At 33.6% G+C, this 25001-nt stretch overlaps 2 protein-coding genes across 2 annotated transcripts; both read left to right on the forward strand.

Annotated features, from left to right (window-relative positions):
- The first annotated feature begins 11028 nt into the window (after positions 1-11028).
- LOC134688143 (uncharacterized) lies at positions 11029-15326 on the forward strand. Its single transcript, XM_063548616.1, has 5 exons — positions 11029-11361; positions 11985-12068; positions 12880-12976; positions 13796-13981; positions 15322-15326. The coding sequence occupies exons 1-5, from the start codon at positions 11029-11031 to the stop codon at positions 15324-15326; spliced, it is 705 nt and encodes a 234-aa protein (XP_063404686.1).
- Positions 15327-17402: 2076 nt separating this feature from the next.
- LOC134686623 (angiopoietin-4-like) lies at positions 17403-23920 on the forward strand. Its single transcript, XM_063546299.1, has 4 exons — positions 17403-17512; positions 18214-18310; positions 22214-22378; positions 23609-23920. Exons 1-4 carry the CDS (start codon positions 17486-17488, stop codon positions 23869-23871), a joined length of 552 nt encoding a protein of 183 aa, XP_063402369.1. The 5' UTR covers positions 17403-17485; the 3' UTR covers positions 23872-23920.
- The last annotated feature ends 1081 nt before the right edge of the window (positions 23921-25001 follow it).

A 25001-nucleotide genomic window follows, 5' to 3' on the forward strand; every position in this document is an offset into this window, starting at 1 on the left:
ACACAAAAAATCTTCCGAGTTACATTTAATATGATAAGTTTTGTATCTGTTTTAGTTGTTTAAACCAATACTTTATTTTTTTTAATCGCTTTATATTAAAACAATTAATTAAAAAATAATTATTCATGATTGCGAAATGAGGGGATCATTGGAAGGTACGTTTTTAATCCTCTTTTGGACACTTTTTTTTTAGTCTAACACCTTGTATTTTATAAATAAGGTAATGAAGTTGAATTCTATCCAAAAAAATCGCGGTACCCTAGGGTGTAACACAAACTCCTTAACTAGCGCGCTTTTGAGAACTAGCTGATGGACTTTTAGGTTCTTATTTAATCAAAGTCCTACACATTGTACCAATGATTTTTTTTGTTATAATAAATCCATACGATAAGTTATTGTAAAAGTTATAAGTAAATTTTAGTCAGCTTTATACAAATTGTTATTTTTACAAATTATTATTGTACAAAAAAAGTGTACTAAGTCAAAACACAAATTATAATTTGTAAGAAAAATGTGTTCTTAGTAAAACAACAAAATAAGTTTCAACTTAGTTTGTACCCATTTTTTGTACAAATTATATTTTTTACAAAATTATACATTTAAAAACATATTCGCAGACAACGGAATTCATTACAAAGAATAATACATTTTGTAATAATGTATACTGGACTGTTTTTAAATATGTTTGATCATGCTTATGTGATGAATGTTACTGGAATCCTTCTCCAAATACGTGACTTTCATATCACCACTGTAAAGACACCTATAGTGATATAAAGAAGATGTGGTATGAGTGCCAATGAGACAACAATGGTAAAATTGAGAATGGAAATGGGGAATGTGTCAAAGAGACAACAACACGACCATAGAAAAAACAACAGCAGAAGGTCCCCATCAGGTCTTCAATGTAGCGAGAAATTCCCGCACCCGTAGGCGTCCTTCAGCTGGCCCCTAAACAAATATATACTAGTTCAGTGATAATGAACGCCCTACTAATTTCCAAATTGTACACAAGAAACTAAAATGAAAAGAATACAAGATTAACAAAGGTCAGAGGCTACTGACTTGGGACAGGCGCAAAAATGCAGCAGGGTTACCCATGTTTATGAGATCTCAACCCTTCCCCTGTATCTCCAGCCAATGTAGAAAAGTAAATGCATAACAATACGTACATTTAAAATTCAATTCAAGAGAAGTCCGAGTCTGATGTCAGAAGATGTAACCAAAGAAAATAAACAAAATGACAATAATAAATAAATAACAACAGACTACTAACAGTTAACTGACATGCCAGCTCCAGACTTCAATTAAATTGTTAAACTGATTGAAAGATTATGATTTCATGATTACATAAAAGCTTTTAGTAAATACAAAACTTAAAAATAAGGCCAATAATAATAATATTTTGATAAACATTTTAACAGCACATATCTATAGATATAAGAAAAAATTATGATATGATTGCCCACAAGAAAACTCTTCACAAGACACTAGCATAATACATAAATTAACAACTATAGATCACTGATTGACCTTCAATAATGAGCAAATCCCTTCCCACAAAAGCACACACTTTTACTCATCTTCAATAACACACATTTTATAGCATCTGCATAAACGATGGTCTCTCGGTATATTGTTTTAACGACCAATTTCAATATCCAATGTTCGACTACGTCTTTTTGTTACAAGACAGACATAATTGTTATAAGTAATATATTTTTTCAATGCAAAATGTTAATGTTATCGGTTTAGTACTGTTTCTCCCACTTTTCATTATCCTTATTATCAAACAATTAAATAAAAAAAGTTGAAATACATTAAACTGTAATTCACCAAATAAGATAGAACGTTCACAAAGTTTGGAAAATCAGTTTCTGTTCATTAAAATATAAATCGCAAAAATCGTCCGATTAATGAATGGTTAGATGGCAAATGAGAAAACGATACAAAAAGAATTCAAATTAAGCAAAAAATTTGTATACGTCACCAAACGGATACAAGAAGAATTGGAGACGTGACTGCTAAAAAATCTTTAAATTTAGTGAAGCGAAAAGTCCAGTGTAAAATTCGAATTTCAAAACAATCCAAGGAAAATTTGATCAACCTTCAAACCAAAAAATCAATTAAAGTGTGAAGTTAACAATGACGAAATGTTCAATCATTTTGAAAATGTTCTTGAAATAAACCAACCTGAACTACTTGATGCAGTGGTAGATGGTACCAATAACCTTTTCATGAAATATAGATTTACTAGATTCAGACATATCGGAAGACGAAATTATATAAGCACTGCAGAGACTTAAATCCGATGAAAGAACAGATAACGATAATATTGTAGGTGAAATATCTTCGCAATGTCCTGTAGTTTTCGCAAGAATTGCAAATCCATGGTTCAATTTGATCTTTGCTATCAGAATATATCAAGGAAATTGGACTGTATACCTAGTTGTTCCAGTTCATTAAAAGTGGCGATCTTTGCGGATCCGATTAATTTTAGACCTATCCTATTAATAAGCATTCTATGGAAGTTGTGTATTAGTATTCTAACTGGCCGTTTGTTATCTGCTTCTCAGAAGGAAAATATATCCTACTTTGTAAAGGATCACTCTGATTCTAACAAAAGTTCTCTGAAACTGACATTATTAAGATACTTTTTTATTGACAACATATTTGTTACGTTCGGAGGACGTGTTTTTCAACAGACTGTCGGCATTCCAATGGGAACAAATTGTGTCCCTCTTCTTGCCGACTTGTTTATTAATTATGAGGCTGACGTCATACAGGAACTTCACAGGAAGAAAGATACGAAGTAAGCAATATCCTTTAACTCTACTTTCCGCTATATAGATGATGTTCTTTCACTAAATACACCAAGAGTACCAGATGATGGAGTTGAAATCATCCTTCCGTCAATTTTACGGACGCCGTCACGAGTTGGTTGACCGTTATTGAATAACCGTTTCACAATGATATCGGATATGTCCCTTACGTCGTTACTACAATCCCTTCCCTTTCATGAATACGAACTACCGAATTAGACTATATACCGGATTTGTTATCACTTAGGCAACACGACGGGTGCCACATGTGGAGCAGGATCTGCTTACCCTTCCGGAGCACCTGAGATCACTCCTAGTTTTTGGTAGGGTTTGTGTTGCTTATTCTTTTTTTCTATGTTCTGTCATGTGTACTATTGTTTGTCTATTTGTCTTTTTCATTTGTAGCCATGTCGTTGTCAGTTTATTTTCGATTTATGAGTTTGACTGTTCCTATGATATCTTTCGTCCTTCTTTTATAACTACTGGATCGATGTCTCTGCTGGTGGACATTTTGCCCCGAGGACATCCGCCCAGTATCAAAATTTTAATTGCAGTACATTACGAAGATGAAACAGTATACTAGCTCGGACGTCGCCCAGTATAAAAAGGTCTGAAACAGACGTCACCATGGACACGGTGTCGTCTGATATTGCAGGTGTCCCCTCATCACCAGACATCACTTATATCTCAAACATGACTCTTACAGATCATCATACTAGTGACAATGGCAATATTTCACATATACCGCTTTTATTAATTATATTTAATTTTGTACGATATTTAACGTTTGAAGTTGGATTCATAACAAACTGGACATATATATATTATAGTTAATTGCTATTAATAAGTATTGCAATATGCATTGTGTTTAAATGTAATATCAGTTTTTAGTTCTAATATAATTTTAAATCAATCCTAATTCTATCTTACTTTTGAATTATAGTTTTTCATATGTGAAGTCACGCTGTTTCTAAATTTCATAAATCAAATGTGGCGTAATGTTTGTGCCTTTTCGCCATCGTATGTGACGTCATTTTTATGATTTATAGCGTTTAGGCCTGGACTGAGTCGGGTGTGTCTATTCTGTGTTGGTCTTCGCATTATGTATTCGGGTTTAGTTTTCTGTAATTAGTTAATACTTCAGTTTCATTATGTATATCTCTTTCATATTCATTTGATAAAATTTACTGTTTGCAATAGCATTAATTGTTCTAAATAATAAGGATGTTTTATCCCAAGCATAAAAACAACGCCGTATTTGGCACAACCTTTTTCAACTTTTGATCTTCAGTGCTGTACAACTTTGTACTTTTTATCACTTTCGATCTTTTAGATCTGGGCGTCACTGGTGAGTCTTGTGTGGACGAGGCGCGTTTTTGGCGTATTGAATTTTAAACCTGATGCTTTTTGTTATTTATTTATCATGTGTTTCTTTGTCTAATATGTTCTCCTATTTATTTGTATTGTAGTCCTGTAATATTATGTTGTCATTTCAATGTTATATTTAACTTTGCCATTAAAGTGCGAGGTTTGGCATGCCACAAAACCAGGTTCAACCCACCATTTTTATTCCCCCTTTAAAAATGTCCTGTACCAAGTCAGGAAGATGGCCATTGTTATATTATTGTTCGTTTCTGTGTATGTTGCATTTTAACGTTGTGTCGTTTGTTTTCTCTTATTTTTGAGATATTAAGATAAGACGTGGCACGGTACTTGTCTATCCCAAATTTATGTATTTGGTTTTGATGTTATATTTGTTATTCTCGTGGGATTTTGTCTGATGCTTGGTCCGTTTCTGTGTGTGTTGCGTTTCGGTGTTGTGTCGTTGTTCTTTTCTTATATTTAATGCGTTTCCCTCGGTTTTAGTTTGTTACCCCGATTTTGTTTTTTGTCCATGGATTTTTGAACAGCGGTATACTAATGTTGCCTTTATTTATACAGCCATGTTCAGTTCTCCTTAAAGACATTTTGGATTTTGATGACTCACAACAACACTGTAGCATTTCAAAGTGTGAGACCAAAAGCTGCAAAACTTTTAATAACAGATGCTGAATTCACTAGCATATTGACCAAGAAGTCATATTTTACCAGAAGTTATGATGATCTTAATTGTAAATCGATAAATGTCGTCTACGGATTAGAGTGCAACCTTTGCTGATTGGTATACGTCGGTGAAACGAAATAAGGCAAAACAAACGTATGTGCGGTCAGAGATCAGACATTTACCTCAATGCAAACGAGATTCTTTACCAGCAATTTGATCAGATCGATCATGCCATCGTTTTTTATGACAGTTCGCATTATCGAAAAAATATATACCATAGCTCTAACAATCCTAATCTTACAACGCCTCTCCGTAGACAAAAAGAAGACTACTGGATTAGATAATTGGGAACTGTCTTACCTTATGGTTGCAATGAAGAAAATTGATGGTATAAGTATTCTATCTAGTCCTTCGTGTAACTCGGTGAATGTGGTGAATATTTTCAACTCGGCTCCTCGACGTAGACGCACTCATGGTCATCGTCATTATACATCACCTTCTCTGCATGATGTCTCTATTAATGACCTGCTGCCATTTATACAAAAGCCGTTAGGTATTCATCACATTCGCACGAAACTTTATTCATTACCCCTTACAAAACTTCATTCTCTGTTCAATTTATGTTTGAAATCCACTGTTACAAACCCTCATTCAATTCAATACAAACTTGAAGCTATAATTTCGGATATTGCTAGTCACAGACAGTTATTCCGCATTGGAAAAGATGAAAAAGAGAAAAGATCTTTCCTTAATATTTCCTTTGCCAACAAAGGTCTCGATGGCGTCAACTTAGGCAATATCCTTCATCATAAATTAGTTCAATCGAAAATACCTCCTTATTTCAAAGACCAGTCTGTACCAATTATTTCTTATACCTATACCAAACCTATTGCAACTAAGTTTTTCAATTACAAACACGTTTTGCAGGATCTCGATATTGACGACTTCAAGTCTAAAGCTCCTGATTGCACTTGTGCTAGTTCCCAATTCACATATAATCCTGTTGGCCACGTTATTACCGGTGACCTCAACATTGTTAATAACACTTCTTTACACAAGTTGTTATCGAAAGGTCCGAAATATCGTGAGCCTATATCCATCAATTGGAAATACAACTTTAAAATTTTGATGGATTCAGTCGAGGATTATGCCAGGCAATGGGTTAAGTGCGAAAGGGAAGACATAGACACTCTTTCCGAATGGATTAAGGCAGCGAGGTCGTTGATACAATTCAGAATTAAAAAACTGAATGGGTCCATCAATGCCCATGCTACGTCAATCTTTAAAGACCCAAATATTGCTAAACACCTATCCGACCTCCATGACAAATATGTTGTTGTCCCCACAGACAAAGCTCCAAATAACATCGTTTTTGTGTGTAAAAGTCATTACATTAACTGCTTGATAAACGAATTGGGTATTGACAATTCACTTGGAAACTCAACATACACCCTCACGACACTAACCAAAGAGGAAATCCTAGATAAGCATAGGTCTGTTCTTTGTTCCTTTGGAATTTCAACCAAAGATGAAGAACTGGATCTTGCATCACTGTATTGGATACCTAAACTACATAAGTGTCATTACAAACAACGGTATATTGCTGGGTCTTCCAAGTGCTCCACGAAACTCTTTCTAAATTATTAACATCTATTTTATCAGCAATCAAAGACGGGCTTCAAAGTTATTGTGAAACTGCCTATTCTAGAGGTGGCGTGAATCAGATGTGGATACTTAAAAATTCCAAAGATCATTTACAGTACATACAATCTAACTCTCTTTCATCTTTTAACAGTATTAAAACATTTGACTTTTTACTCTTTACACAAGTATTCCACATTCTAAACTAAAAGACAAATTGAAAGAGTTGGTATTGCTTTGCTTCATAAAAAAAAATGGCCGACGTAGATACAAGTATCTTGTCTTAGGAAGGAATAAATCCTACTTTGTAAAAGATCACTCTGATTCCAACAAAAAATTCTCCGAAACTGATTATTAAGATGCTTGATTTTTTGATTGACAACATATTTGTTACGTTCGGAGGACGTGTTTTTCAACAGACTGTCGGCATTCCAATGGAAATAAACTGTGCCCCTTGCCGACTTATTTCTTTATTATTATGAGGCTGACTTCATGCAGAAACTTCTGAGGAAGAAAGATAAGAAGTTAGCAATATCCTTTAACTCTACTTTTCGCTTTATGGATGATGTTCTTTCACTAAATAATTAAAAATTTGGTGACTATGTGGAACGCATCTATCCCATTGAACTAGAGATAAAGGATACTACAGATATAGTTAAGTCGGCTTCATATCTTGACTTACATCTAGAAATTGACAATGAGGGTCGGTTGAAAACAAAACTTTATGACAATAGAGATGATTTCAGCTTTCCAATTGTGAACTTTCCATTTCTAAGTAGCAACATTCCAGCATCACCTGTGTACGGGGTATATATCTCCCAATTGATACGATATCCCCGTGCTTGCATTTCCTATCATGATTTTCTTGATACAAATGTAGAGGGTTGCTGCTCACAAGGAAGCTATTAAACCAAGAGTTTCAAATGGTGAAGTTGAAATCATCCCTTCGTAAATTTTACGGACGCCATCACGACTTGGTTGACCGTTATGGAATAACCGTTTCACAAATGATATCGGATATGTTCCTTACGTCGTAACTACAATCCCCTTCCCTTTCATGAATGTGACCTACTTAATTAGACTATTTACCGGTTTTGGTATCACATAAGCAACACGACGGGTGCCACATGTGGGGCAGGATCTGTTTACCCTTCCGGAGCACCTGAGTCATGTGTACTATTGTTTGTCTGTTTGTCTTTTTCATTTTTAGCCATGGCGTTGTCAGTTTGTTTTAGATTTCTGAGTTTTACTGTTCCTTTGGTATCTTTCGTCCCTCTTTTACAGCATTTTAAAGGTTAGTGATTGGAAGTAACAAAATCTTTGTAGTGTGCTACCTTAATAGACTAAATAATAAATTCATAATTGTTTAGGTCATCTTCAGTCTTTCGGAATTTGTTTTAAGTTTTTCTATCTGTAGAAATAAAATTCTCAAAAATATGTTGATGAGGACTGATTTATTATCTAAAATAAGCTCGTCGTCAGAAGGCTGCTGTAAGGGCTGTGATGGCTAACGATGTATAGCTTGCAGTCAAATACTTCACACAAAGACTTTCCATAGGTACTCGAATAAAAACAAAAAAGTAAAATTACAAAAATACTGAACTCCGAGGAAAATTCAAAACAGAAAGTCCCTAATCAAATGGCAAAATCAAGTAACAAAACACATTAAACGAATGGACAACTGTCATATTCCTGACTTGGAACAGGCATTTTTAAATGTAGAAAATGGTGGATTGAACCTTGTTTTATAGTTCTAAACCTCTCACTTGTATGACAGTCGCATAAAAATTCGTTATATTTTCAACGATGCGTGTGGATTGAACCTTGTTTTATAGTTCTAAACCTCTCACTTGTATGACAGTCGCATAAAAATTCGTTATATTTTCAACGATGCGTGAACAAAACCGACATAATAGGTAAAATAGTCAAAATATGGGTACAGCAGTCATCACTGTGTTACAATCTTAAAACAAAAAAGCATTTACAATAATGCACAAAAAGCATGCATCAAATAAAAAAAAACACACACATGCATTGCTTCGCGTGCATGACGTCAAAAAATGAAAACGTCAACTAAGAGGAAATTTTGTCGTCAATATGTATTCGAAAATACTGAATTTTACATGGGGAATGGTGGTATGCAGGGTTAAAAATGAAAAGTTATGTTAGAATTAATATCAGAAACAGACCAAAATTTAAAAGTATCCAGAAGTTCTTTAGAACTTCAAAGTACACCATATTTTGCAAGACTACACGAACTGCATATCTGCTTCAGTATACATGTGTCAAACAGTATGTTGGAAAGTCAAATCGACGATTTATTAAGCAAATGACCATCGTCGTAAAGATCTTCTGGTCAGTCTAAAGCAGAAATGACCGAATGACTTTCATCATCATGAATTCCATTATACTACGTGGGAAGAGAGAATCAATCGGAAAAATAATCATGGAATACCTATCGTTTGATCATACTTTATTAATAAGAAGTTAACGATTATTGAATTCTATAACACTTGTAATTAATAATGAAAATTTGAATACCGAACGAAGAAGAACCCTGACTTCTCTACAAACGATGTACGGCATTTAATTAGTATGATAGCAATGGCTCTGATTGATAATACTATCAGGTAATAAGATAAAAACAAAAAAGTGCTTGATGTCGTATCAACTGAATTATTTGATAACCATATATACGCAACTTTTCCATTTATAATTTATATAAAGTTGCATAGATAATAAAAGTATAGCAATAAAAAATGGCGAAATGATAGTTAAGCTAGTGTGACACGAAGTTATCATCCAAAGGAAAAGGAATGAGCAAGTCTTTGCAAGGCCCTTAACAAAAACCATTTTTATAGAAAATTAAAAAAAAAACTAAAGATAAGGAATACGTTACATTTTGAATTTATCATAAACAATATATATTCGATAGGTCTTATACTTTTTCACATAAATTTCACATGTTGCAACTTAACGTAGGGAATATATCTTATATGTTGAATTATTGAATAGAACATGTTGGTCATCATAAGCAGGAATAACAAAAAATACATGATATTAACTGTTTACATTAGAAAATGAAATTATCATTTAAATAGGAGAATTTAAACATAAGTTCATAAAAAGTACGAACTATATCGAAAAGTAGAAAATAAATAGATCGACAGGGTTGCGTTCAATATTGTAACGGCTACGTAGTGTTATGTTGATTTTTGTCGACCCAATGAGTAGCTGGCCTAGTTGCTATCAATATCTATGTAGCAGCTATGCTAGATACACGTTCAATAGTCTTAAATCTACGACCCAGCCGTATGTAGGCGCTACGATATTGATCGCAACCCCGCTTATTAAAAGAATATCGACGGCTCCATAAAAGAGCTATTGATAGATAGGCCGACGGATGGATTGACTGTTCTGTCTGAAATATGAATCACGTTATCTCAAATGTTCATCACGTTATTAAATTGAAAGATTGATTTCAGATGCTTTATGAACTCGATTATCAAATAGAACACAATGTTGACTGCTGTACCCGTAATTTGGACATTTAAACACGTCTGTTCTCACATCGTCATCAATATAATGGAATTTTGAAGCAACTGTTTTACAGGTGAGAGGTCTATCTAGCTCTAAAACCTTGTTTAATAGACCAATTCCTACATACGAAATGACTGTACCAAGTTAGGAATATGACAGTTGTTATCCATTCGTTTGATGTGTTTGAGCATTTGAGCATTAGGGACTTTCCATTTTGAATTTACCTCGGAGTTTGGTATTTTCGTTATTTTTCATTTTTCATTTTCCAAAAAAATGTTTTCAAAGATTTAGATTTAGTATGTATATGTTTCATGGAATTTGTAAAACCAGGGATTTTGTAAAATCACCGGACTTTTTAGTGATTTTGTAAACTCACTAACAGTTTCAGTGGTTTTGTAAAATCCCTGAAATTGTTAGGGATTTTACAAAGTCACTGAAAATAGGGCTATATACATAAGATTTTGTTAAATCCATGATTACAATAAAGTATAACTTTCTTTTAGAAATTTGTTTTTCTTAATATAAACATATAAGGGATTTTGTAAAATCACTAGTCAAAATCAGGGATTTTCTAAATTCCCTGAAATTTTAGTGATTTTACAAAATCCCTGATTTCACAAATTTCCTGTAACATAAACATATTAATTTATACAAAACTTAACTTCGGCGTAAAATTGAAAAAAATAAATTATAAAATCGATAAAAGACAGAACATATTTCCAATGCTTTAAAACTGTTTTTCTTTCCCTTCAGTATACTTATGATAACTGTTAGGTAATATAACAGCTACTAAAACATATCTCAATATTTTACACAATTATCCATGTTTTTCTTAAATAAAAAATCGTTTTGGCATTCTGAATCAGATTGTTTTTGGATGCATTTCATTTTGATAAATAATTCAAATGTGCACTATCCTTAAAATAAGTATAAAGCTGTTGCACAGTTGATATGCTATGACAGTGTCTTGTTGAGAGTACCATGTCTATGTTTGGTATCTTTCTCGTTTTACCTGTTATAGATGGGTTTTCCATGAAAGAATATTGTCACAAAAATGACTTCAGTTGTAAGCAACCATTTTTTAAACAACAAGGGAAACTTGAGTTTGGACGATGCAGTTCAATAAATGTCCTTCGCAGAATGTTGAGACTTGGTATGATTGATTGTGTTAGAGAATGTTTGGTCACTTCACAATGTAAAGGCATTAACTATCGTCCAGACTGGCAAATGTGCGACGTTGTTGGCGAAATAAAACAGGGAGATCTGGAAGTAGAAGATGGATGTGTGTATAGCAATATAGCAACCTGGCCAGAGGTAACTAAATTTGTTAAGTTGATCTTATTTCTTTTACTCGTAAGATTTCGCAAAAACTTTAAACACAATGTTAATTAATATTTTGCAAGGTACAAACATACATTTGTCCGTTACATTTATAATAATTTTTCATTGCAATACATTTCTTCTTATCATTCATTATTTATTTTATCAGTTGAAGAATGAATGATGGATGAATATGTTTCAATCTATGCGTATTTTTGAGAAATCCTAGTTTAATTTTACATTTGAGTCCCATTATCTGAAGGAGGAACATTTTTTACATCTTGCACGGGAATTCATAACTATAATTTTACTTCAAAACATAGATCACTTTTGCCGTATTTGACACCACTTTTTTTTAAAATTTTAGGTCCTCAATGCGCATCAACTTGTTTGGATTTCTAACTATTTTAATCTGAGTGTCACTGATGAGTCTTATGTAGACGAAACGCGAGTCTGGCGTATCAAATTATAAACCTGGTACCTTTGATAACGTTATAGATATTTCATTAAATGCATATACAGTATTCCATGATTGCAAATAAATACATAATAAACAGTATTTCGATCTCAGAATTGCTTTCCGTCAACTATTTTTTTCTTTCTTTTTTTAATTATAGAGTTTAGCAGGAGTATGTCGAGCTTACGATTGTGATATAGGAGAAAAGTGTTTATTTGACGATAATAAAGTCCGATGTGAACAAGTTTGTAAGTAATCAATATATTTACTTTCTTAGTAGAAGAGGCGGTGATAAGGTCTTTCCATTTTTCTGTGGACAGACCTATAGTATTTGTTCTTATTATTTTTAATTTATCTTACAGTAAATATTGATTTCCCAAGATGCCGATTAGATTTTTTTTACCTTTTTGGACACATTTATTTTCAAAATTACTTGATACATTCTCATATCTCCATAAGGGAATAAATGTCCGCCTTTGCATTTGCATTGACATAAGAGTTGTATAAAACAAACCTAGAGGTGGTCTCAGGTATTTGTGAAAGCTAAACAGACAATGCTCCTCATGTGGGCCCGTCGTGTTGCTCATATAAGTAAAAACCCAATGTTTAGTCTAATTAGGAAGGCCACATATGGGGAAAGAGGGCCGGGAACACAATTGTCATGAAAAGGGGCACAGCTGATTCTCATGGGAATACAAATTGTTTGTTGAAAAAACTTGTCATTTGTTATGACACAAAGCAAGACCAACTCTTTCAAATTTTCTATAAGTTGAGAATTGGGAATACTTGTGTAAAAATTAGATTAGTCAAATGTTCTGATACTTTTGCAAGATTAAAGAGTCTTAGATTGTCTGTACTTTAAAAACAAAACATTTTGAAGTTGTGTTGCCAAGTGATGGATTTGAGCTTTGGATACAACAATACCGGAATATGACAGTTATATCAATTCGATTGCTGTTTTTGAGCTTTTGTTTTTGCCATTTCATTAGGACACTTCTGTTTTCAATATTTTTTAGAGTGTCGTTTTTGTTGTTGTTATTTTACTTTTTTCACAGAGAAGTGTTACTGACAATATTAAAGTGAACAGTAATACTGTGGCAATGCAAGTCGAATTATATATGATTGGTGAACTAGCAAAGAAGCAATTAGGAGGTTTGGACTTAAAGTCGTCACTATTGAGATCCTGCAAAACTTGTTTGTAATTAGTTTTGTATAGGTTTAAGAAATTATAGGTACAGACTTATCTTTAGAATAGGGAAGTATTTTCGAGTGATCTCATTTATGATGAAGGGTATTTGCCAACTGGATGGCATTTAAACCTTCGTTGGCAAAAGAAAGTTTGAACATAGATTTTTAGCTCACACATTATGTTGTTGGGTTCAAAATATTTGCGTTCGCCCAGCCTTCCAATAAGCGTAGGACAGTGGTGCAACAGCACGATGTTGACATAAGAACAAACTAAAAATCAGTTGCAAAAGATCTATATATGTCGAAACAAAAGTTTTAAAAAACCTCCAAAAAGACTTAATTAAAAAGTAAAATAACAAAAAAAACGAAATCCGAGAAAAATTCAAATCGGAAACTCGTTATCAATTCAAATTTTCATTCTTTGTTGTTTTTTCTTTTATCGTTTTGTGTACCAATGAGACTATTTCAATTGCTTTACATTTTTGTCAGGCTGAGGCTTTTTAATTAACTGTACTATATGTGTTTTGGTCTTATTGTTGAAGCCGTAAGGTAACCAAAAGTTGTTCATGTCTACGTCATTGTGTCTCTGTTGAATAGTTGTGAAAATAAATATCAAGTATATCTACCTTGAAGGACTTGAAAGGTAAATATTACCATGTGTTCTTTAGATTTGTTTTTATATCTAGGCAAAGTCATAATTAGCCGTTAAAGTCATGAACAGCGAATTAAGCAAATGTTTTCATACATATTCTAAATAAAAAAAAGTATACTTTCGCATAACAGATTGTGAAAATAATCCGAAAGCAGATAATGCTATTTCTGACGAGAAGTTTGGAAATCATAAAAACCTCGGAGCTGGATTGAAGTTTCAGTGTAAGGATGGCTATAAACTCCAAGGACATCCTTATTCATTTTGCCTACATTCAGGAAGATGGGACACTCAGTTTCGATGCATTCTGAATAGTACAGGTAAATTATATTTAAAAGCAATATACTAGGTGAAATTTTTCTACATTCATAAGTGAATAGAAAAAATAGAGTGAAAACGAAAGAAAATGTGCATACATTCATTCACGACAAATAATTTACACAATTTGCAAACATTCTACCATATGTATTTGACTTTGGTTTGAATTTCCCTTCCATAGACTCAATGTAAAACAAAATATGGTAAAATTATATAAAAAATACATGTTACCCTTTTTAGCTCACCTGGCCCAAAGGGCCAAGTGAGCTTTTCTCATCACTTGGCGTCCGGCGACCGGCGTCCGGCGTCCGGCGTCGTCGTCCGTCGTCGTCGTCCTGCGTTAACTTTTACAAAAATCTTCTCCTCTGAAATTACTAGGCCAAATTTAACCAAACTTGGCCACAATCATCATTAGGGTATCTAGTTTAAAAATTGTGTCCGGTGACCCCACCAACTAACCAAGATGACCGCCATGGCTATAAATAGAACATAGGGGTAAAATGCAGTTTTTGGCTTATAACTCAAAAACCAAAGCATTTAGAGCAAATCTGACATTGGGTTAAATTGTTAATCAGGTGAAGATCTATCTGCCCTGAAATTTTCAGATGAATTGGACAACCTGTTTTTGGGTTGCGGCCCCTAAATTGGTAATTTTAAGGAAATTTTGCTGTTTTTGGTTATTATATTGAATATTATTATAGATTTAGGTAAACTGTAAACAGCAATAATGTTCAGCAAGGTCAGATTTACAAATAAGTCAACATGACCAAAATGATCAGTTGACCACTTTAGGAGTTATTGCCATTTATAGTCAATTTTTAACCATTTTTCGTAAATTTTATATATCTTTTACTAAAATCTTCTTCTCTGAAACTGCTGTGCCAAATTGATCCAAACTTGGCCACAATCATCTTTGGGGTTTCTTGTTTAAAAAATGTGTCCGGTGACCTGGCCATCAAACCAAGATGGCCGCCACGGTTAAAAATAGAACATAGGGGTAAAATGCAGTTTTTGGCTTATAACTCAAAAACCAAATAATTTAGAGAAAATCTGACATGAAGTAAAATTGTTAATCAGGTCAAGATCTATTTGCCCTGAAATTTATAGGTAAACTGTAAACAGCAATAATGTTCAGCAAAGTAAGATCTACAAATAAGTCAACATGAACGAAATGGTCAATTGACCCCTGTAGGAGTTATTGACCTTTGTAGTCAATTTTCAATCTGCTTCCTTTGTTTAATATTCACATAGACCAAGGTTAGCGACACAGGCTCTTTAGAGCCTCTAGTTTAAAGATGTAGTAGGAAAAACACACATTATTATTTTTTTTTTTTACTAATAGGCTAGCGATATTTTGTCGGTTAACAGCTTAACTTTCTATGTGAAAATCGTTTTTGGTAACAAAATATGCAATATATTATTTCATACATTTTCGAGTCAAACAATTGGAATGGCTGATCAAATTGAAATATTAAGAATATAGAATTTTATGCAGCAAACCAGGAACAGATTGAAAAACATTTGATTGCACTTTTTTACAGCAAAAATCTTGATTCTATCAATTTCGATAAAAAATTTCATCACAAATCAACCTTCACTAGAACGTCATCGTAATTTTAAGGCATACAATCGGTTCCTCTCGCCTGTTATATCGGTTCTACATGATTTGAAACCCGGTCTGTGTACCGAACTGTGATGTTAAATGTTGAAATGTTAGACACCAAATTCTCGATATCCCCTTTGTAGTTTATGATTTATTTAATATTAAAAAATTCTTGTTATAATATGGGTAGCCACCCCACAACAGTTTACATCATAACTGTCAATATAATTTTATTCCATATGATTCATAATCTGAACTTTAAAAACCTAAACATTTTTTTCAGCAATGATGCCATACAGTGCGTCATTTCGAAATCGAAAGGATACTATAGGTAATTCTGAAATGTAATTAGTGTTTCGTCATTGGTTTCATTTTGCAATGTATACAAGTAGTTTGATTGGAAAATCTAATAAATTATTTAACAACAGTTACATAAGAAAGAATCATTGGCACATAAATATTTGTTTTATGCCACTTTGGAGATGTTGAAAATAATTCTCTGAAACAAGTGCTTGAAAGTAACCTCATTGAAATCCTGAGTGTTTTGCTAACAACAAATATTTTAACTAAGAAGTATTTTTCAGTACACAGTCAACCTTCCAATTGAAACTAACATAGCCTGTAATTCAGTCGTTGTCGTTTGTTGCTGTGTTACATATTTGTTTTTGTTCATTTTTTGTTCATGAATTATGGTGTTAGATTTCTTGTTTGAATTGTTTTACATTTTTCATTTCGGGGCCTTTTATAGCTGACTATGTGGTATGGGCTCTGCTCATTGTTGGAAGTCTTACAGGGATCTAAAGTTTTAAGGATGTTACACCCCAGGTTAAAGATTTATTTCTGTGTCATTTGGTCTCTTGTGTAGAATTGTCTTATTGGCAATCATACCGCAAGTTCTTTTTTATATCTTATTTTATGTACAGAGCATATCAAAGAAGATTCCCTTTCACTGTATAACTCCAAGTTTAAATATGATAAAATATCCGAGGTCTAACATTTCTTATAACGAAGTCCTTGCGGATTAGAGGTTGCTGCTCACCACATAAGTATTTGAATATCCCTTTGTTATCTTCCGACTATCTTTTTTATAGTTACTAACTTAAAATGTCTTGAAGCAAATGAACATTCAATGTAATAGGACGATTCTTGAAAGTAAACCGCCTTTAATGTAAGGCGGATTTTTTTCTCTGTTTACTGCCACTAGAAAATAAGGTTATCAGAGACAAGATAATCATTTGCACCATAGTATCATATAAGGCCACAGAAGGAAACTGTATTTTTTTGATCAGGCCATTTCCAGTTTTTTTTCCGGTAACTAAGAAACCAAACCATTCCATGTTACATAAGGAATTGTTAAAAACGAACTGCAGGAAATCCTGCGATTCGTTTTTACAAAAATTAAATGCCAAATAAATCAAGCGGATTTTTTGATAATGCCTATTCATGGTAAAGAACAACTTTAAGAGTATAAGAGGTGGTGGCAAGCTATAATAACAGCTGCGGGGGGGGGGGGAATGAGTCTACCAACGATTTGATTGACACAGTTTACTTAAAACAAATATGGTATACATCAATATATATCTTGTCTAGTAACAGTTGACCAGTCTTTATGTTGGTGTTTTTTTTGCTGTTGTTTTTTTAGATGTCTGTTGGTCTTTCAATTTTAAGCCATACCGTTGTCCGTTTATTACTGACTAATGAGTTTGAATGTCCTTTTGATATCTTTCGCCACTAGGTTACAACTTTTTTCAAAATTTGTTCACGGACATTGATATTTTACCCATAGTTTTATTGATAATTGACAGAAAAGAGCAATGAGTTTCCAAAGGATTGCAGTGATCTTCCGACAGGGAGCACCAGTGGTATTTATGTCATCAGTACCAATATAACAGTATATTGCTATATGGTTGCTGGCTCAGAGGGATGGACAGTAAGTTTATGTTCTTATATAGCTCTATTATTTTGATTCTAATGATTTATCGATCATTTACTAGATTTTTTTCAAATATGTTTCAACTCTTCCCTTTGTTACTGATTTGTTTTTGTACAACTATTGAAATTATAAACAGTACTGTGCAATCTTATAAGTACGTTGGCTTGAATACTTGAATTTTTTTCTAGTTTACTGTTTTAATTGAACTGTTTCTATTCTTTATAAACGTGTTTAGCTTCGAATAAACTTATAGATACCAGGATTAACATTCTGTACGCCAGACGCGCGTTTCGTTTAAAAAGGATCATCAGTGAATCCAAAAATGTTTGAAGAACTTTGAGAAACAAAATCTTCCGAAAGGTTTTGATAATACAGCTGAGGTTATGCATTCCTGGGGTGGAACATCTTTAGTAATTTAAACGTCATTTGTGCGAACAACATTTGAATCCAAAGTGAAAAATATAAATTATTCGTCAAACTTACATTTAATGTCAATGACTACTTCCTGTAATAATAGTTGAAAATAATTACAAGTATTTTTTATTAAAAATGAGATATATAAAAACAGTTAAAGCAGTTTTATTAGCTTGGCGCTTATAGTTTCAAGGAAATGCTGTTCTGACAACACACATAAACACAAATATTATAATAAAGAAAATAGTTTTGTATAAGAATTAAATTGATAACTTTCGTAAAAGGTAATACAGCATCGCTTTAATGGGAAGCAAACATTCGAAAAGAACTGGCATGAATACAAAACTGGCTTTGGAAATGTTTCCGGTGAATTTTGGTTAGGTAAGTTTATTTTGCACATATGCTCTTTCAATGAATTATAATGGCGCTGTTTAAATCAAATATGCAAGTAAAAACGAAACAATTCAAGACTTCTGTCTGTGGCAGTATATGTATTCAGCGAATCTTTAAGTCTTTAGAATTCTTAATATATAATGAAAGGTCGAAAAGCACATCTGGTGCGAAACAATTGGTACTATTTATGTTATTACATCATAGCAACTCTGATGCAAGATTGTACTTGATAGGAACTACCATGCATCTTTTGACTAAATCGTGTTGGTGTTATATATCGTTATGACGCATCCATATATTGTTTAAATTAAGAGTTTTGTTTAAGACTTATAAACAGATCTAAGGTTTTGTGGCCTATCGTTGATGTTGTATTAAAATAATCTGGAAGCCTAATTCGGATCCCTTTGGTACCATTGATTTTACATCTATACATCATGACGATATAGACCGACCACGTCCACTCGTATTTTCTGTCTATCTGCTGAGTTAAGCCTTTTTCAACTGATTTTTATAGTTCGTTCTTATCTTGTACTGTTATACCACTGTCCCAGGTTAGGGGAGGGTTGAGATCCCGCTAACATGTTTAACCCCGCCACATTATGTATGTATGTGCCTGTCCCAAGTCAGGAGCCTGTAATTCAGTGGTTGTCGTTTGTTTATGTGTTACATATTTGTTTTTCGTTCATTTTTTTACATAAATAAGGCCGTTAGTTTTCTCGTTTGAATTGTTTTACATTGTCCTATCGGGGCCTTTTATAGCTGACTATGCGGTATGGGCTTTGCTCATTGTTGAAGGCCGTTCGGTGACCTATAGTTGTTAATGTTCGTGTAATTTTGGTCTTTTGTGGAAAGTTGTCTCATTGGCAATCATACCACATCTTCTTCTTTATATGAGCTTGTTATTTTGGAACATATTTCTTATATATGTTTGCTTTTCCTTTTGTCTTCTAGTGGTCTTAACTTTGTCAAATGCTTTGCTGAAGTTAGATTTTTGAATACGTAATCTATGATTCTACTCTTGTATGGCGGTACAGGACAATTTATTCCGAATATCGGTTTAGTGGATTAGCATGTGCCATGATTAGTTGTGTCTCACATCTAGAAATTGACAATGCGGGTCGATTTGTTTTCTATGTTGTGTCTTGAGTACTATTATGTGTCGTTTTGTCTTTTTATGTTTTAGCCATGTCGTTGTCAGTTTATTTTCTATCTAAAAGTTTGACTGTCCCTTTGGTATCTTTCGCCCCTTTTTCAATGTGTTCCATAATATTGCAATCAAGTCCATGCCAATTGTCCACAAGTAACTGCTTCAAATTTCATTCTTTTGTAAGATGGGTAAATGTTTACTTCTCTTGTGTTGTATGACTCTTAGAATATCAAAATGATAATGAGTGAAATTTCTCTACAGTTTTATTTCAAAATTCTATATGCTATTTGTCTGATCAAGCTTCTAAAAGAGGGACGAAAGATACCAAAGGGACAGTCAAACTCATAAATCTAAAACAAACTGACAACGCCATGGCCACAAATGAAACAGACAAACAGAAAAACAATAGTACACATGACACAACATAGAAAACAATAGAATAAACAACACGAACCCCACCAAAAACTAGGGGTGATCTCAGGTGCTCCGGAAGGGTAAGCAGATTCTGCTCCGCATGTGGCACCCGTCGTGTTGCTTATGTGATTACTAATCCGGTCAATAGTCTAATTCGGTAGGTCACATTCATGAAAGGGAAGGGGATTGTAGTTCGGCGTAAGGAACATATCCGATATCATTTGTGAAACGGTTATTCAATAACGGTCAACCAACTCGTGATGGCGTCCGTAAAATTGACGAAGGGATGATTTCAACTTCACCATTTGGAACTCTTGGTTTAATAGCTTCCTTGTGAGCAGCAACCATCTATCAAGAAAATCATGATAGGAAATGCAAGCACGGAGATATCGTATCAATTGGGAGATATATACCCCGTATGCAGGTGCTGCTGGAATGTTGCTTCTTAGAAATGGAAAGTTAACAATTGGAAAGCTGAAATCATCCCCTTTGTCGTAAAGTTTTGTTTTCAACCGACCCTCATTGTCAATTTCTAGATATAAGTCAAGATATGAAGCCGAATTAACTGTATCTGTAGTATCCTTTATCTCTAGTTCGATGGGATAGATGCGTTCCACATAGTCACCAAATTTTGAATTGTTTAGTGAAAGAACATCATCTATATAGCGGAAAGTAGAGTTAAAGGATATTGCTAACTTCTTATCTTTCTTCCTAAAAAAGTTCCTGCATGAAGTCAGCCTCATAATTATAAAGAAACAAGTTGGCAAGTAGAGGGGCACAGTTTATTCTCATTGGAATGCCGACAGTCTGTAGAAAAACACGTCCTTCGAACGTAACACATATTTTGTCAATCAAGAAATCAAGCATCTTGATAATATCAGTTTCAGAGATATTTTTGTTTGAATCAGAGTGATTCTATACAAAGTAGGATTTATCCCTCCCTAAGATAAGATACTTGTATCTACGTTGGCCATTCTTTTTTTATGAAGCAATGTAAACCAACTCTTTTAATTTGTCTTTACGTAAATATACGTTTAAGTTGTTTGGCAGTTTTAGTGCTTTAATGGCTATATTGCCAGGCATTGTTTTAAAAAGTTATTATTAATAATGAGTTGGTTTTTTTTTAACTTAAGCTTCAACAGGAATGTTCAAAATTTACATGAATTATATATATATATACTAGAACATACCCGTGATATCGCGGGTCCGTGACTGAAATAAAGTATATAAGTATGCGCAAGCCTTATTTTAGTATAAATATTGGCATCTCATAAAGTCATGCCGATTATAAGATACACAGTTTTCTCTGCTTTCAAATCTTTCTGTTTGAACCCGTCGAACTGGACCTTTTCAACTATTGGTAATATCAAGGATTTGCAAATCCTTGGTAATATTAATTATTTGGAAAACAAAAGGTCCTGGAATGGAGTATTTTTTAATCAACAGCATTGTCCAATATTAGTTATAAATAAAGTTGAATTCTTTGATTCGCTGTTTAACGTCATGCCCGCCGTAACAAATTGAAAAGTGTACCTACACGCCATATTTTTAGTCCAGATTTTTAGTATTCGTATTGTTATCTTAGACAGTCTTACTTATTAAAATACTGCAATAGGTAACAATTTGACAATTTAGTAGTGTCAACCCTGTGGTTATGACCCGTGTATATGGCATATTAATCCTGAATACACCGTTTGGTGGTGCGCCTATCAGATGCGGAACGTACATATAAGGTAATAGGTAACAGGTGAATATACAATTGATATCGGTATCGGACTCGACCCGGAACTTCCTAATTATTGGCAATATTAATTACGTGGAAACAAAAGGGCCTGGAGTGGTGTAATTTTTAATCTACACCTTTGTACTATATAAGTTATCTATAAAGTTAAATTCTTTGATTCGTCGTTTTTACGTGATGACGGCTGACAAATTGGACCTCGTAATTTTAGTATTATAGATGTAATCTGAAAACCCAATGTAGATACAATGGTATACAGAAACACATATACATACGTGATAGTACTTTAAAACATATCGTGATATAACAGCAAATACAGAAGAATATATTTGAATGCTGAAACATCAGCAACACGCTATTACTCTTGACACAGTTTGAAATTGTATATGGAATTTATAAATTTTGTGATAAACTATAAAAACTTGTACGAGTGTTCAATAGTTACTAGAATATATAATCAATCTGCAAAATTTATAACTTCAATACAGTACAGGAAAATAACATAGCCCCTGACGTGTGTTTGCACTAATGTTTTTTTTATACATATGATAAGAAATATAGATGAAAAATATTATCTTATTCGTTTCAGGAAATGATTATCTGCATACCATTTTGTCACAACGAAACTATAAAATGAGAGTTGATTTGGAATATAATGATGGAAATAATGCACAAGCGGTATACTCAAGTTTCAACGTTGGCAACGAGTCCAGTGGCTACAAACTGTCAATATCCGGGTATTCTGGAACAGCAGGTAATATCTTAATGGTAGCAACATAAATAAAATTGTCATAGATACCCGGATTAAAACTCTGTACGTCAGACGCGCGTTTTTTTTCTTCTACAAAAGACTAATGAGTGACGCTCGAATAGCACGAATTCAAATAGCCAAATAAAGCACATTAAAAAGTAAAATAACAATTACAAATCAGAAAGTTCCGCATCAAATGACAAAAGAAAAGAACCTCAAACTCATCAAAACTATGGTCAACAACTGTTATATTCATCATATAGATACCAGGATTGAAATTTTGTAAGTAAGACGCGCATTATGTTTTTCTGGGTTATAAAATACATCATCAACTAGATGAGGATAACAACGGAACAACAGAAACACTGAACTGCATCAAAAACAAACACAAACATACATAATATGGATGTGGTTTATAAGTGTTTCACGTTTTTATGCCCACCTACGATAGAAGGGGGCCAAATGTTTTCTGGTCTGTGCGTCCGTCCTTCCGTCCGTCTTCCGTCTGTCCTTCCGTCTGTCCTGCCGTCCGTTCGTTCGTTCAGGTTAAAGTTTTTGGTCAAGGTAGTTTTTGATGAAGTTGAAGTCCAATCAAATTCAAACTTAGTACACATGTCCCCTATGATATGATCTTTCTAATTTAATTGCCAAATTAGACTTTTGACCCCAATTTTACGGTCCAATGAACATAGAAAATGATAGTGCAAGTTTCAGGTTAAAGTTTTTGGTCAAGGTAGTTTGTGATGAAGTTGAAGTCCAATCAACTTCAAACTTAGTACACATGTTCCCTATGATATGGTCTTTCTAATTTAATTGCCAAATTAGACTTTTGATCCCAATTTCACGGTCCAATGAACATAGAAAATGATAAAGTTAGTTTCAGGTTAACGTTTTTTGTCAAGGTAGTTTTTGATTTAGTTAATAAAGTCCAATCAACTTGAAACTTAGTACACATGTTCCTTAGGTTATGATTATTAAAATGCCAAATTAGATTTTTTTATCCCAATTTCACGGTCCACTGAACATAGAAAATGATAATGCGAGTGGGGCATCCATGTACTATGGACACATTCTTGTTTTATATAGATTAGACTGTTTGAATGGTTTAACACCAGTAATATTTGGGGGCCGGGTAAGACACTTTTGCAAACTGTACAGTCAAGCTTATCTAATCTAGTCTTAAAAGGGAGAGCACGTATTTCCACCATTTTAAAATGAATTGTTTCTTAAAAGGTGATGGTATGACTGACATCTCTCACACCAGTCTGAATGGAATGAATTTTTCGACTGCAGATAATAATCAGGACATGAGTGACGTACACGACTGTGCTGATTTCAAGAGGAGTGGGTGGTGGCACAGAGACTGTACAAAGGGCAACGTCAATGGCTTATACCGCCCAGGAGAACAAGGAAATGACGTAATGCATTGGCGTACACTGAATGACACATATTCTTTAAGTATGACAAGAATAATGATTAAACCAGCATACGTTTGAAAATAGATTTCAATTAGATCAAAATATGGACAGGTTGAATTGTGCGATTGAAAATCATGATGCTATACATGTAATAAAAATGGGTTTCTATTGGTTTACACATTTTTGTTTTATAATGACGTAAATAATTCAGTGGTATCAGTGGCTGAGTGGTCCTAGTAGTCAAACTCCTGCATCACTAGCCTGTCAACACTGGGGTTTTGAGTTCGAATCCCGCTTATGGCATGTGTATTCGATTCTAATCTTTATTGACTAGGATTGTCAATGTTCCTTCCGGTGATTTTCTCTGGGAACTGTATCTTCCGACACCAATTAAAACTACCACTACGACATAGCGCAATAGTACAATCAATCAATCAATCAACCAATTACAATTGCACTTTTATTGTCAAGGATTAAAACAATTATCTTTTAGTAATCGGAGAAAAAAACCTAAATTGTTTTACTAGAACCACGTGTTTGTTAATACGAAAAAAAATTTCAGCTCCCAGAGTAAGCCTTGAAGCTCAAAAAATGCTTTTGAATACTAGTATTTGGCTATTGATGCGCCCGATAAAGATAATTCAGAAAAGCGTTATATATTTTCTTTTAACCTGGCATAAAAAGACACAAGACACAATCTTATTTGTCGCAGCCGTATCACACTTTTGCGAATTTGATACTCGCAAACTATCAAAGGAGTTGTATCTTATATAATTAGCTGATAAAGTTCATGGATGTTAAAAGCTACAGATCATTTAAACGAAGGGGAAAAGTAAAATAACATAAAATGCCGATTTCCGAGGAAAACGTCAAAACGGAAAGTCCCTTCTCAAAAGTCAAAATCAAAAGCTCAAATGAATCAAACGAATGAATAAGAACTGTCATATTCCTGACTTGGTTAACGCATTTTCGTATGTAGACAATGGTGTTTAACACTTATTTTGATAGCTAGCTAAACCTTTAACATGTATATATTTCAGTTATTGGTTGTTTGCCTGTGAGAGAGCTTTCACATGTTTATATCTTTATTGTTTACGATGTTGGGATGTATTGATACTCATCCACGCCTGCTATTTTTTTTATTATTGCCCCCTGCTATGGTTTTTATTAGATTTCTTACAACCACTGTTTTTGCCCTGTGTTTGTTA

This window comes from Mytilus trossulus, chromosome 10, assembly GCF_036588685.1.
Source record: "Mytilus trossulus isolate FHL-02 chromosome 10, PNRI_Mtr1.1.1.hap1, whole genome shotgun sequence".
Taxonomy (NCBI): domain Eukaryota; kingdom Metazoa; phylum Mollusca; class Bivalvia; order Mytilida; family Mytilidae; genus Mytilus; species Mytilus trossulus.

Excerpts from the sequence above, each read along its gene's own strand:
- LOC134688143 (XM_063548616.1), top strand. The coding sequence starts at position 11,029 with ATGTCTATGTTTGGTATCTTTCTCGTTTTACCTGTTATAGATGGGTTT. Across the intron at positions 11,362-11,984 it reads ATATAGCAACCTGGCCAGAG|AGTTTAGCAGGAGTATGTCG; the intron begins GTAACTAAATTT and ends TTTTAATTATAG. Across the intron at positions 12,977-13,795 it reads AGCAAAGAAGCAATTAGGAG|ATTGTGAAAATAATCCGAAA; the intron begins GTTTGGACTTAA and ends TTCGCATAACAG.
- LOC134686623 (XM_063546299.1), top strand. The coding sequence starts at position 17,486 with ATGGTTGCTGGCTCAGAGGGATGGACA. Across the intron at positions 17,513-18,213 it reads CTGGCTCAGAGGGATGGACA|GTAATACAGCATCGCTTTAA; the intron begins GTAAGTTTATGT and ends CTTTCGTAAAAG. Across the intron at positions 18,311-22,213 it reads TTCCGGTGAATTTTGGTTAG|GAAATGATTATCTGCATACC; the intron begins GTAAGTTTATTT and ends TATTCGTTTCAG.